General features: G+C 43.9%; 1 protein-coding gene across 4 annotated transcripts in view; it reads right to left on the reverse strand.

Moving 5' to 3' along the window:
* Positions 1-13,421, reverse strand: part of LOC113920749 (thiamine transporter 2) — a 39,183-nt gene that overhangs the window by 22,430 nt on the left and 3,332 nt on the right. For 2 of the 4 annotated variants that reach the window (XM_027591052.2, XM_027591048.2), the window contains exon 1: positions 4,345-4,435. The exons of 1 other annotated variant lie outside the window; for it this stretch is intronic. In XM_027591052.2, coding sequence (XP_027446853.2) covers positions 4,345-4,432 — 88 coding nt within the window. In that variant the 5' untranslated portion in view covers positions 4,433-4,435. Of the gene's footprint in view, positions 1-357; positions 468-4,344; positions 4,436-13,421 lie in introns of those variants that run through there. One more of the 4 variants, XM_027591050.2, reaches the window with a different exon arrangement.

Below are 13,421 nucleotides of genomic sequence, written 5' to 3' on the forward strand. Positions count from 1 at the left end.
TGTATACAATTATAAACATTCAAACTTCAAATCCATACTTTATATTATATGTAAATTTTATCTCAAGTAAAAAAAAATACATTCTATTCCCCCTCCCCATCCCCTACTCCTTAAAAGCATTTCACTGTGTGGGACTCTCTGCAGGCTTGGATTTTTCTTATTGTTGTAAGCACTAAGGTTTTTCCAAAATCTACATGAGACAATCTGAAAACAGAACAACATCTTTCTAACTGGGTCTTCCCTAGAAGATTTAGAACAGAAACTGCCCACAAATCAAAGCTAGGACAGACCAACAAGCTTTGGCAGTCTAGCTACATAGACCATTCTTCAAAATAATACAGGGAGAATCAGAGTTACCTGTTCCTTTTGTGTCCTGAGTTTCTTTTTTCTAGAACTGAGTCCAGTTTCCTGCCTTCAGATCCAACTCCAGCTCCTTCCTGATGTTCCCTGCTGGGAGTCCCTGTCACAATGCCCCTCCCTCTCCTGGGAATCTGGAGTCCTTCAGAACTGAGCTGTCAAGAGCAATGGCTTTATACGCCAGAGCCCACCCCCTTCTGAGGGCTTGCAACACTGGAACCCACCTCTTCCGCGGCAACCTTCTCATGGAATCTCATTAGGAAAATAAACCAGAGAAACAGATCTTTGTGAAACACAGACAGGGAGGTAAACATATCAAAAACACTTTTTTCTGAATGTTAGAACTAAAATAATCTAGTTTTTCTCGAATTCTGTATTAAGTGACTTAGAATCTCAGAAAACCGGGAAGTAGTCCTATCACCTACCATCTGCTCATAAGGCTTTATATATTACCCCCCCAAAAAACAAACATGACAAAAGCAAACACTAAGGAAGGTTTGCGGACATGCAGCTCTCCACACAACTTCAAAAAGTGTGAATTAGGTCCAACCACTGTAAGAGCAGATACAAGTGATCTTTAAAACACACGCTTCAGATTCCTTTTTGTCATCTATGGCATCTTTCTGGCTCTTTTTCGCTCCTGCGAAACATTTGCTGATGAAGCAATCATCCCTTTCCAGGCTGTTTCTTCTATGTCTACGGTTAGATCGATCTAGCGTCAGGTACAGCGAGAGGAATAAAACCGGTGGACAGCTTATATGGAAAGTCAGCTGACCAAGTCTAGCCACTGAAGTGCCCTGTGGGTGACTAGTCCAGTACACGGGGTATGGACCCCGGGAGGGAAAAATTTGAACTTCAAGGAAAAAAACTATGCAGAGTTTAAGCTATTTTACAACTACGTAAATTGAGGTAATCAATAGCAATGTGAAAGAAATCTTGTCTATAGACAAGCAGAATTCTATCTGGTGAAAGGACAGCTCTGTGTCCCCACCCCCATGGAAAACCAGTTTTACCTAGATTTCAGTATTCCTGATCTATAAATATACCCATTCTTTGGGTTCTCCTTTGATCTGGTTGTAATGGCCTTACCAGTTTCCTCATTAATGAGTTAATAAAACCTTTAACACATGTTCATATTTATATCTGTGTGACAGTCATCACTTTATCCTTTTCCAAAAATTATCTTTTAATATTTGTTACCATTCATCATGTCTCTAGCCTATCCAAATAACTTCCAATTTCTTCCTCTGAATCTAAATGATTTGCTAATAGTTGTTAATTACTGAATATACTATTTAAAATTTTGACATCTTACTGCAGACCTTCCCGGCTGTAGGCTTCCCCACCTCCAGACTTGGGTTTGTGGTGCCAGTGTGGTTCAGTGGAAAGAACAGGACTTTGGAGCCTGAAGCTCCAGTTCCTCCTCGCCTCACCCCTGTTTGTGGCAAGTACTTAACCTCCTCAAGTCTGCTCTTAAAATGCGGACAACCAGTCAACAAAACCAAAAGACAACCAACAGAATGGGAGAAAATATTTGCAAATGACCTATCAGATAAAGGGCTAGTATCCAAAAATCTATAAAGAACTTATCAAACTCAACACCCAAAGAACAAATAGTCCAGTCAAGAAATGGGCAGAAGACATGAACATTTTTCCAAAGGAGACATCCAAATGGCCAACAGACACGTGAAAAAGTGCTCAACATCGTTTGGCATCAGGGAAATCTAAATCAAAACCTCAATGAGATACCACCACACCAGTCAAAATGGCTAAAATTAACAAGTCAGGAAACAACAGATGTTGGTGAGGATGCGGAGAAAGGGGAACCCTCCTACACTGTTGGTGGGAATGCAAGCTGGTGCAACCACTCTGGAAAACAGTATGGAGGTTCCTCAAAAAGTTGAAAATAGAGCTACCATATGACCCAGCAATTGCACTACTGGGTATTTACCCTAAAGATACAAATGTAGTGATCTGAAGGGGTACCTGCACCCCAATGTTTATAGCAGCAATGTCCACAATAGCCAAACTGTGGAAAGAGCTAAGATGTCCATCAACAGACGAATGGATAAAGAAGATGTGGTATACATATATACATACACACACACACACACACACACACACACACACACACACACACACAATGGAATATTATGCGGCCATCAAAAAAACCCCACGAAATCTTGCCATTTGCAATGACGTGGATGGAACTAGAGGGTATTACGCTAAGTGAAATAACTCAATCAGAGAAAGACATGTATCATATGATCTCACTGATAAGAGGAATTCTTAATCTCAGGAAACAAACTGAGGGTTGCTGGAGTGGTGGGGGGTGGGAGGGATGGGGTGACTGGGTGATAGACATGGGGGAGGGTATGTGCTATGGTGAGTGCTGTGAATTGTATAAGACTGATGAATCACAGACCTGTACCTCTGAAACAATAATACATCATATGTTAAAAAAAAAAAAAGAAGATAGTAGGAAGGGAAAAATGAAGGGGGGGGTAATCGGAGGGGGAGACGAACCATGAGAGAGGATGGACTCTGAGAAACAAACTGAGGGTTCTGGAGGGGGGGGTGGGGGGATGGGTTAGCCTGGTGATGGGTATTAAAGAGGGCACGTACTGGGTGTTACACACAAACAATGAATCATGGAACACTACATCAAAAACTAATGATGTAATGTATGGTGGTTAATATAACATAATAAAATGTTTAAAAAAATGTGGATAACCAGGGCGCCTGGGTGGCTCAGTCGGTTAAGCATCTGCCTTTGGAGGCTCATGATCCCAGGGTCTTGGAATCAAGCCCCACATCAGACTCCCTGCTCAGTGAGGAGCCCACGTCTCCCTCTCCCTCCGCCTGCCGCTCTGCCTGCTTGTGCTCTCTCTCTCTCTCTTATTTAAAAAAAAAATGTGGATAACCACACCCACCTCACAGTTCCTCTCAGGAACTGCTCACATAGTAATTGCTCAAAAAGCTCCCTTCCCATCTGCCTCCTGCAAACACACATAGCAGAGTCAACCAGAATGAACACAGCTGGGCACTCATAGTTCAGAGAGAGTAATTTCAGAAAAGGGACACAGTAAATAACTTCATCTAAATTCATTTGGGTATTTATCCTTGAATTACCCAACTCTGAGAAGCCATTGATGATCTCGGACCAATAATGACTGAGCAAACCTAGTATTTTTGTCCATTTCAGCTACTCCTAAGGCAGTGTGAAGAAAAACATATTTGGAAGTTAGTTATGTTTGGGTCTTTTTAAAATATGTACCTTAATGAAAACACACCTTTTGCCTTAGGAGATACAAACGTGTTCCAGTCTTGGTAGCAGCGGAACAGTTCTGTATGAGTATTTGTAGAAAATATTTTCTTCACCCTTTACAGACTTTAAGCACTCCACATCCTCACACCTTTTGCACATTTATAGCAGCAACCCCGACTTGCCAAATTATTGTTATACATGTTATCTGATGAATCAGGTATCCTTTCCAGAAATATTATTGTAAGGTACAGTTGTGTTATCCTTTAATCTCAGTTAAGGTAGTCTCAATAGAGTCCCAGGTCTCTTCACTTCCAAGTCCCCTTTTCCTCACTGGTGCGTTTCTCCATTTTTGGATTGGGATTTAAAATTGTGCGCTCAGGTTTCCTTTCAGTTAGAATCTGTGCACCTGGGTATAACCATGGGGGGATGCTGGCCCTTTACCGGAGTCGTGGTCTCATTTAATGGGCTTGGCAGGTGGTTGAAAGTGAGATTCTCACCGGACCTACTTGGGCGAGCCTCAGCACCGGGTAGGGAGAGCGCAGGGGCCGCAGCGCGATGCCGCCGGGGGCGCGCGAAGGAATCCAGGCCGGTTCCAACCCGCCCGCGGCAGCGCAGGTACGCGTCCCGCCCGCGCCACCGAAACTGGGAGACAGGGAAGTGCGGCGGCCTAGGGGTGATGGTGTTTCTGCCAGGAATTCGCTTCCCGCAGCTAGTCTTACCTAGAGGAGGGGGTGTCTGCTCGACAGATCGCTCACATCCCCAGAGACCAAGCCCCCGGGACAGGACCCCGCGGGCGACCCCTCGCATGAAGCCTGGCGCTGACTGTAGGGGCGGGGGCGGGAGCCTGCCCTACACGGAGCCCTGAAGCCCCGCCCCAACGTTTTGCATATGCCAATTACAGGCCTCCCGAACCTTTAAACTCAGAGGAGGAAATCGAAGGTTGGCCGACAAACAACTCACCTGTTACCCCGTGTATCCGAACCCGAAAGAAGCAGCTTAAAGTAATATACTGATATATCAATGTAATAAAGCAGGATGAACTGAATGCAGTGTGGATATATTTATAAATATGTCCTTGCCTGTAACTCCATTTACTTTCCCCCCAAATTTGTGAGAGAGGTACAGTTGGGATGCCCATTCTGCAATGAAGAAAGTGAGACAGAAGGCAGTGGGACTAGTAAACGGAGAAGTCTGGATTTTTATCCGGGCATCCTGGCTCCAGAGTTAATGTTTATAGGCACTGTGTTATTTTATGTTATTTTATTATTTTGTTTTGTTTTGTTTTATTATATTATTTTATTTTTAAGGTTGTGAGGTGGCGTGGTTTTCTTGCGCTTTAAGAATTTTCTTTAAAAAATTTTTTTAAATTAACATATAATGTATTATTTGTTTCAGGGGTACAGGTCTGTGATTCATCAGTCTTACACAATTCACAGCACTCACCCATAGTATGTACCCTCCCCAATGTCTATCACCCAGCCACCCCATCCCTCCCACCCCCTCCCTTCCAGCAACCATCAGTTTGTTTCTTGAGATTAAGAGTCTCTTACGGTTTGTCTCCCTCTCTGGTTTCATCTTGTTTCATTTTTCCCCTCCCTTCCCCTATGAGCTCACTGATATGAGGAATTTGGGAAACAAGACAGAGAATTTTCTAACACAAACAGTTCAACTATTAGTTTTTGTTAAGCGCAAGCTGTTAAAAAAAAAAAAAGCATTATGAAGTTCTCATTGATTAAAATGGAAAAAAACAAAACAAAACCCCAAACCTTTCTCATTATCTGTTGGTAAATGGAAAATTCTCCCCAAAGATAAATACTGTTTGGTTTCTAAGGACTCTGACTGGAAGTTAAATTGATTGAAAGTCCCCCACATGTTTGGAGTCACTGTGCTGTTGGCTTAGATTTTCTATTTTCACCTTCCTATGATTTGCAGAAAATCGATTTATAAATTACCAAGCTACCCATTGGGAGTGGGAGTACCCTGCTCATTGTGCAACAGAGTGCCCTTGTACATTGACTGCCAAGGCCTCCCAGAGAACACCAGAATTTTCTTAAAGGTCCAGGGTGTCATGATTTCCTCCATAACCTTTTGCCAAGAGAGGACCTCGTTTTGGACCTTGAGTTTACTTCTGTGTTTCTCTGATAGCCCTTGGTCATAGTCTTAAGTCAGAGAGAGATGATGAGGAATTCATTCACTTGAAGGAACATATTTGCTGATTAGGTGTTATGAGGTCTGGATTTCGTTGTATATTATCCAGTGGTGGGAGGGGTATGGATGAGGTCATAGATGATAAAAGACTGGCCATGTTGATAATTGTTGACTTGGGTGATCATTCTTAGGAATGTGTTATACTGTATTCTCCACTTCTGTTTATGTTTGGCATGTTCCATGATAAAAAAGTTTACAAAATGATTTATTCATTAAGAAGCTATTTAGGGGTGCTTGGGTGGCTCAGTCAGTTAAGCATCTGCCTTTGGCTGAGGTCAAGATCTCGGGATCCTGGGATCAAGCCCCAAGTCAGGCTCCCTGCTCAGTGGAGAATCTGTTTGTCCATTTCACTCTGCCCCTCCCCCCAACCCCTGATCATGCTCTCTCTCTTCTCTCAAATAAATAAAATCTTAAAAAAAAACCCCAAGCTATTTATTGAGTATATATGATGTGCCAGATGCTGTTCTAGGTGCTTGAGATACTGTCAGTGAACAAAAGAGTGAGAAATCTTTGCTTTGTAGAATGTACATTTCTGTGTGGGGTGAGATGGAGGGGACACCATGGGATCAACATGATAAATTCCTGAATTTTATGGTATGTTAGAAAGTGTTAGGTGCTCTGGAAAGGAAAAGAAAAAAAGGATGACAGAGTAGAGACAGATGAGGGTGTAGAATGATGGAGGAGAGGGTTAGGGTTGAGCTCTGGGGTGTCCGTGTTGGGCAAGCGCACAGGGGACGAGAAGAAGTCACTAGAAGGAGGATGAAAAGCTGGGAGACAGAAGTTTATTAGGGAGGACGGGTGCTCATTTTTGCCAAATGCCATGGGAGCCAGGGAAAGCCCCATGGAAATTGTCAACAGCTCACTTGGTCATCTAATGATGACCAGGAAATGAACTGAGTGTCTCTTCTGTTTGTACTCAGCAGTGTGCTGCAATGATATACACAAATATCTATTTGAATCGATGACACAGGTGTGGTGAAAGGGTGACCAAAGAAACCTGACATAGGATGCTGTTTTGTAATTGATTTTCTCTCTCTCTCCCCCTCTCAGACATCAACTCTTTGAAGGCAAAGGCTTGTTTTTCTTTAGATCCCTGGTGCTTGGCTAAATACCTAACACGGCACTTAACATGTCTGCAGAATGAATGAATGAGTGAAATGTACAGAGCGATGGAGTGAAACGTGACCTGCCGTGTGGGGCTGTCCAACACTTACAACCAGAATTCAGCTGCAGACACAGACGTGTAGGAGAGCCCAGGAATTTCCTTCAATGACCCTCATGACTGAAAGTTGAGGTTCTACCTCCCCCACCTCCGATTTCTATCTTTCTTGTAAAACCCATTATAGGACAGTATAGGACCAATCACCCATGAACTGAAGACTATCCCAAGTCTTTCGATATCACCCTTTGTCTTCGGCTCCATTGGCCTCAGTCATGGGAGGGGACACATCTTATACAACAGAGAGACACATTAGAATATTGTGAATAATTTTTTTATTAAGAAAGAGTTGCCCCCCACTTTTTTTTACAGAGACATAGAAATGGAAAGAAGTTAGTGAATGTACAATAGAAACGTTAATCATAAGTAATTTTTTGAAGAAAATGAAATATTAACTATCATGATTTTACTTTATCAAGCTTATAATATAAATCGATATTTGACCTGGGTGCCTGTGTTCCCACTCTGTAAGGCTGACAATATATGATTTATCTTTCTTCCAAACAGAGACAAGATTTCAAAGATGACGGAGGACCGTTACCTGCTTGACGTTACCTTCTGGAAAATACAGGGAGAAGAAATTGGTGTCGTCATGACACCACACTGAAGGGGAAGAACCAGCCCTGAAACTTCAGAGCACCAGGACAGAATGAGCAGCTCTAAGACATCAAAGTGCATAGAGCAGGAGCAAGCAGGTGGGAGGGATGGAGGAAAGTCTTACCAGGCACCTGTGAGCACAGCCCCAAACATCTCTCACGCTAGCGGCCGAGCCGCCGGCCGCCTAGCAGCAACATTGCTTCTTGCAACAGCTCTTCTGCTGGCAACAGCACTTCTGCTGGCAACAGCCCTTCCCACCGCCGCAGCCACACGAGCCGCAGCCACACGAGCCGCAGCCACACGAGCCGCAGCCACACGAGCCGCAGCCACACGAGCCACAGGAGCGACAGGAGCGGCGGCAGCAGCAGACCACGGGGGTACTGCAGCAGCCCCCACAGCAGCCGCAGCAGCAGGGGCAGCAGGCCGAGCAACAGCCCACCCGGTAGCACCTGCAGGTGGTGCAGCCGCCGCCGCAACCGCCGCCGCAGCCGCCGCCGCAGCCGCCGCCGCAGCCGCCGCCGCAGCCGCCGCCGCAACCGCCGCCGCAACCACCGCAACTTCCACAGCCACAGCAGCCCATGGTGTCAGGAGAGAGGACTCAGGAGGGAGTAGAGAAGAGGGAGACTTGGGAGGTGAGGGAGGTCTGAGGCCCTTTGCTTCACCGACCCTTATATACCCACCTCGGGGCCCAACCCGGGGCATGTGGCCACTTCCTTGTTGTGGTTTCCACCAGCTTCCTTGGCCGAATTCCACAAGACCCTGAATGTATTTCCTCATTGAACACCTCTGACTTCATACAGTTGCTTGTTTTAGCGTTTGCTTCTTCCTCAAGTTGTGCTCCTGATAAAACAACATGCTTCTGAAATGTTTAATCTTGTTTGCATCTAGCAGTCTTCAAGGGCAAGGACGACCTTCAAGTGCAAGGACTCTCACTTGATGAAAGCTCACGCATCCTGTGAGCATCAGGATCCCTTTGCCGAGTGCGTGTCTTTCCCGTGGTTACAGATGAACCCTTCTCTGCTTGCAGATGGTCTTTGCTGAATGGTAGAGAAGGTGGGATCCCCCTTGGGGAAGCAAAGCACCCCCATTTGCCTCTTTTTACATGTCATAAAGCTCTGAGGCTAGAAAGTCCAACAGTTTTCTCATTGATTTTCAGATTCACTTTGTCCTTGGATCATGGGTCAAAATATGGGAAAGTCGCTTGGAAAGAGATTTCTCTGGGGCTGGAGGGCTTGTGATGATGTATTTCAAAATGAGCTTTCAATACCAGCTCATGTCTTCCTGTGTTCTGCACTCATGGGGTAGTGGATGGAGCCAAGTTGGCTCCAAGGCCCAGAGAAAACCTTGGTCCCTCTGTGCCTCAGTTTCCTTCGTTTAGGTCAAGTCATGTTTATTTTTTTTTAAAGTAGACTATATATATGTATTTTTGGAAACTTTTTTTAATTTAAATTCAATTAATTAACGTATAATGTATTATTGGTTTCAGAGTAAAGTAGACTGTAATTTTTAGACCAGTTTTAGGCTCACAGACAAATTCATCGGAAAGTTCTGAGATTCCTCATGTACTCCCTGTCCCCACACTCAGCCTCCCCCACCGTTAGCGTCCTGCCCCAGAGTGGGACAGCTGTCACAATGGAGGAACCTAACTCGACGTGTCATTGTCTCCAGAAATCCACTGTTTACTCTCTGGGTCGCTTTTGGGGTTATAAATTCCTCGAGTTTTGGTAAATGTATAATGACAGCTAACCGCCATTATAGTATTATACAGAGAAGTGTTCTGCCTATTTGTCCCTCTTTCCTCCCAGATGTCTGTCTCCAGTTTTACCTTTTCCAGAATGTCTTATCACTGAAATAATTCATGTTTAATTTGAAAAATACACAGTTGACTCTTGAACAACTCAGGTTGGAACTCCATGGTTTCACTTATAAGTGGATTTTTTTTCGATAAATACAGTAAATGTGTAAATGTGTTTTCTCTGCCTTGTGATTTTCTTAACAGCATTTTCTTTGCTCTGGCTTATTTTAAAGAACATACTATATAATATATATAACATATAAAACTTGTGAATCAATGTTTGTTGTTATCAGTAAGGCTTCTGGTCAACAGTAGGCTATTAGTAGTTAAGTTTTCGAGGAGTCAAAGGTTATATTTCAAACTGTGGGGGGGTTTGGTGCCCCAATTCTGCATTTTTCAAGGGTCAACTGTATATAAGTTACTCCCTGCCTAGATTGTATGGCCAGGCCTAAAATAATCACAGCAAGATCTTGACTAGTACTTACCGAGGTTCAGAGTAAATGTAGGAAACTGACTTTGTCACTGTAGCTTCTATTTCTAGCTTTTGTAGAAGAAAGGAACTAATCACATATGTGTAGTATGTAACTCCATTCCAAGTACTTTATAGTGGTTTATGTCAGTGCAGTCCTAGGAGGTAAATGCCATTAAAATTGGTTCACAGGGGTCAAGGTACATGCTGAGTGTCACATCTGGGGTCTGAGCCAGGATTCCAACTTAGCTCTGCCTCACCCTGGCTGAGCATAACAAAGGGACAGCCATGTTTCCTCAGAACCTACTGCTGAAATGTCCAGGCTCTATTTTTCCTTTCCATTGTAACTGAGATGCAAAACATCACTCTCAGGGATTACAATTAATTCCTGTCATATTTTACGTATGTTGTGTAGAACAGTGGTTCTTTGAGGCTACGCCCCTCTGCAGAAATGCCTGCAATGGATCACCCATCACTTCTGAAGGAGCTCCAGTGTCTCATCCCTTGGGTCCCCTCTGCAAATGTCACCATAGGTTGCAAAGCCTGGGGGAATGGCACATGACCTTGGCCTTCATGACCAAGTTTAATTTCTTGGATTTTTTTATAGCCAGAAAAATACCATGACTGGTCGTTAAAAAGACTTACATTTCAAGAAAGATAACTCACCACTCTTATTTCCTCACCTGTGGCCTCTTGAGAGATTTCTGGTTTTATTCAAAGCTCAACTGAAACATCTTTTGTCTAGATCATCATTGCCCACAAAGCATTGTGCACTCCTTCCTTGCCACTTTTTCTACTCTTTTTTCTGCCTTCATGTTGCCAGATTATACACCCTGTGTCCCTGACCAGACTGAGTTCCTTGAAGTCTGGGATCATATTTTATTTATGTTTTCATCCCTGTATCAGGAACACAGAAGTGTTCCTATCAGTTCACAGAAGTGAACTGAGAAAGGGGGAGATTGGTGGGAGGTGAGTCCCAAATGCATAGGCTGAAATCCTAACCTCCATTGTGATGGTATTAGGAGGTGGGGCCTTGGGGAGGGGATCAGGTCATGAGGGTGAGCCCTAATGAATGGGATTAGTGCCCTTATTCAGGGACCCCAGAGAGCTCTCATCCTTTCCACTATGTGGAGATACATCAAGAAGTCTGCAACCACGAAGAGGGCTCTCACCGAAACCCACCATGGTGGCATTCTGATCTTGGATTTCCAGCCTCTGGAACTGTGAGTGTTTATAAGCCACCCAGTCTGTGGTATTCTGTTTGAGCAGCCCAAACTAAGACAGATGTGATCAGGCAAAGTAACTTGGGCCAAAGATATATCACACTGAAGGCTTCCAAAAAGACACTGAGGAGGATGAAGTGGCAGATCGTGGAAAAGATGGGGTCTTCCTACCCAGCCTGTAAACAACAGGAATAGAAGGGGAAGGAGGCGTGGGAAAAGCTGTGGGCCAGAGTTACAAGGTGGCAGCTTTGTCCACAGCATTCTCCCAGCTCTGTTTTTATGGCTTCTTTCCTATTTCTTGAATTACTGCCTTTCTATTCCCTGCAACCTAGGTTTCTTGGAAGCCATTTTGAGCTCCCTGGGGTACAACTTAGTATAAAAAGTTTTTGTCCCCAGGCCCCTTTGACTGGCTTCCTATCTTTACAGCCGTGCTTGTGTGGCCAGGAATCAGAAGGCAAGCCTGCTGGTCCAACCAAGGCACCCACCCCTTTCCCTCACCAAGCATCGCCTGAGTTTCTCTGGATTCCTTTCTTCCCCTCCTGTGGGGATGAAAGAGAGAACGTTGGGTTGTGCTGACTAGCAAAACAACATAGACTCATGTGGCTTTTTGTTTTGTTTTGTTTTTGTGCTTTGCTCTGTCTACTTCATTTTTTAAAAGGGGCTAGGATTTCATTTTGTTGGCATCACCAGCATTTTCTGTGGTTTTCTTACTACTGACTGCCTGCTCCCAGTGGTATTTGACACAAAAGAAACTGATGAGAACACAACTCAACTGACTCCATCCAACAAACATTTTTGTCAGTATGGTGGCAGGGGGCAGGGGTCAGTCAGCGTGGGCAAGGCCCTCCCTGGCCTCATTCACCAGCCACCCCACATACTTTACCCCTCCCGAATCATATGTCCTGGGGATTCTCTCCAAAAATTTAAAAAGAAAAAGAATTTCATACAATATCCTTTTGTGGACTTCAAGGGCTAGTTTTAAACTTGCATCCTTTGCCAGAGTGCTCGGATGTAGGTTATTTCCCTTATATTTCAGTAGGGCTCTTGATCTCAGTGGGGAATGATTTCGCCTCCTGGGGACATTTGGCAATGTCTGGAGACATTTGGGTTGTCATTACTGGGAGAGAGGTTGTCATAACTAGTCAGAGGCCGGGGATGCCGCTCAACATCCTAAAATGCATAGGACACCTCCCACAACAAGGAGATATCTGGCTCAAAATGTCAGCAGTGCCAAGGTTAGGAACCCCTACCACTGTTTTATCTTTCCAAAGTATATTCTGAAGTATTTCTCATCTATTATTCCAAAGCAATATAGTTGCCTGAGACTCACCTAAAAAAAATATTTCTCAATAATAAAGAAGCATTCAGCCCTTGACATAGATGACGTTCTGTGCTGGGAGGTTCTGTAATGGACCATTTTGTGCAATGATTTGGTGTATGCTTTAGAAAAGGATCTAAGGCTGGGTGTGGGGTCACCTATATGAGACCAGTGGAAACTGGAATATGGGTTATGTCAGTAGCTTTCAAATATGCCTTGAATATTAATTTAAAAATAGATGTACATAGTTAAAATATTTCTCTTCATCTATCTGCCATTGTGGGCCATACCATTTTTCACGTAGAGTTTCCTCTTAGATATCAGTTGATAAAAACTTCCCAAGCACTCAAGATTCATTTTTTGTTCTAATTAGGAAATGCCTTCATATTTTAAACGCAATCAGAATCATACCAGAAAAAGATGAGCCATTGCAAATATTTACTTGTGCTTTCTAAGCAGGCTTGCTAGGTGAAATGTACCCATTAACGAACACGGTGACCTGCTTTACAAGTCTGTGGAGAGGAGTAAGGCTTTCATTCTTTGGTAAACAATCTCTGATGAGGGTAGCAAGGCTGATTCTGCAGTTGGCAATGCCATTTCAGCCTGACACTCCTTTTATTTGTCTAGTCTTTGGTAAGAGGACTTCTGGAAATAGCCCCTTCATGATGTTAGTTGTTGCTCGGAGGTCAGCCACAGTATGTTGTGTTGCGTGGGCTTTCTTAGCGTGTCCGTGGCTGTTGACAGCATCCCCCTTTTTCCGTGGCTCCCAGGAGCCCTTACTGGAATTTTTAGGGCATTTATTTGACTTGGAAAAATAAACAAATAACCTAATAAATCTAGCTGACATCACGAAAAGGGAAGTCATTAATATATTATGAAGTTTTTCCCATGATGACTGAACTAAATAGCAACAGGGAAGTGGTCATGTGTCTCACTGTCCCTACGCGCAGGGTTGGTACATAAGGGG

Source organism: Zalophus californianus, chromosome 3, assembly GCF_009762305.2.
Source record: "Zalophus californianus isolate mZalCal1 chromosome 3, mZalCal1.pri.v2, whole genome shotgun sequence".
Taxonomy (NCBI): domain Eukaryota; kingdom Metazoa; phylum Chordata; class Mammalia; order Carnivora; family Otariidae; genus Zalophus; species Zalophus californianus.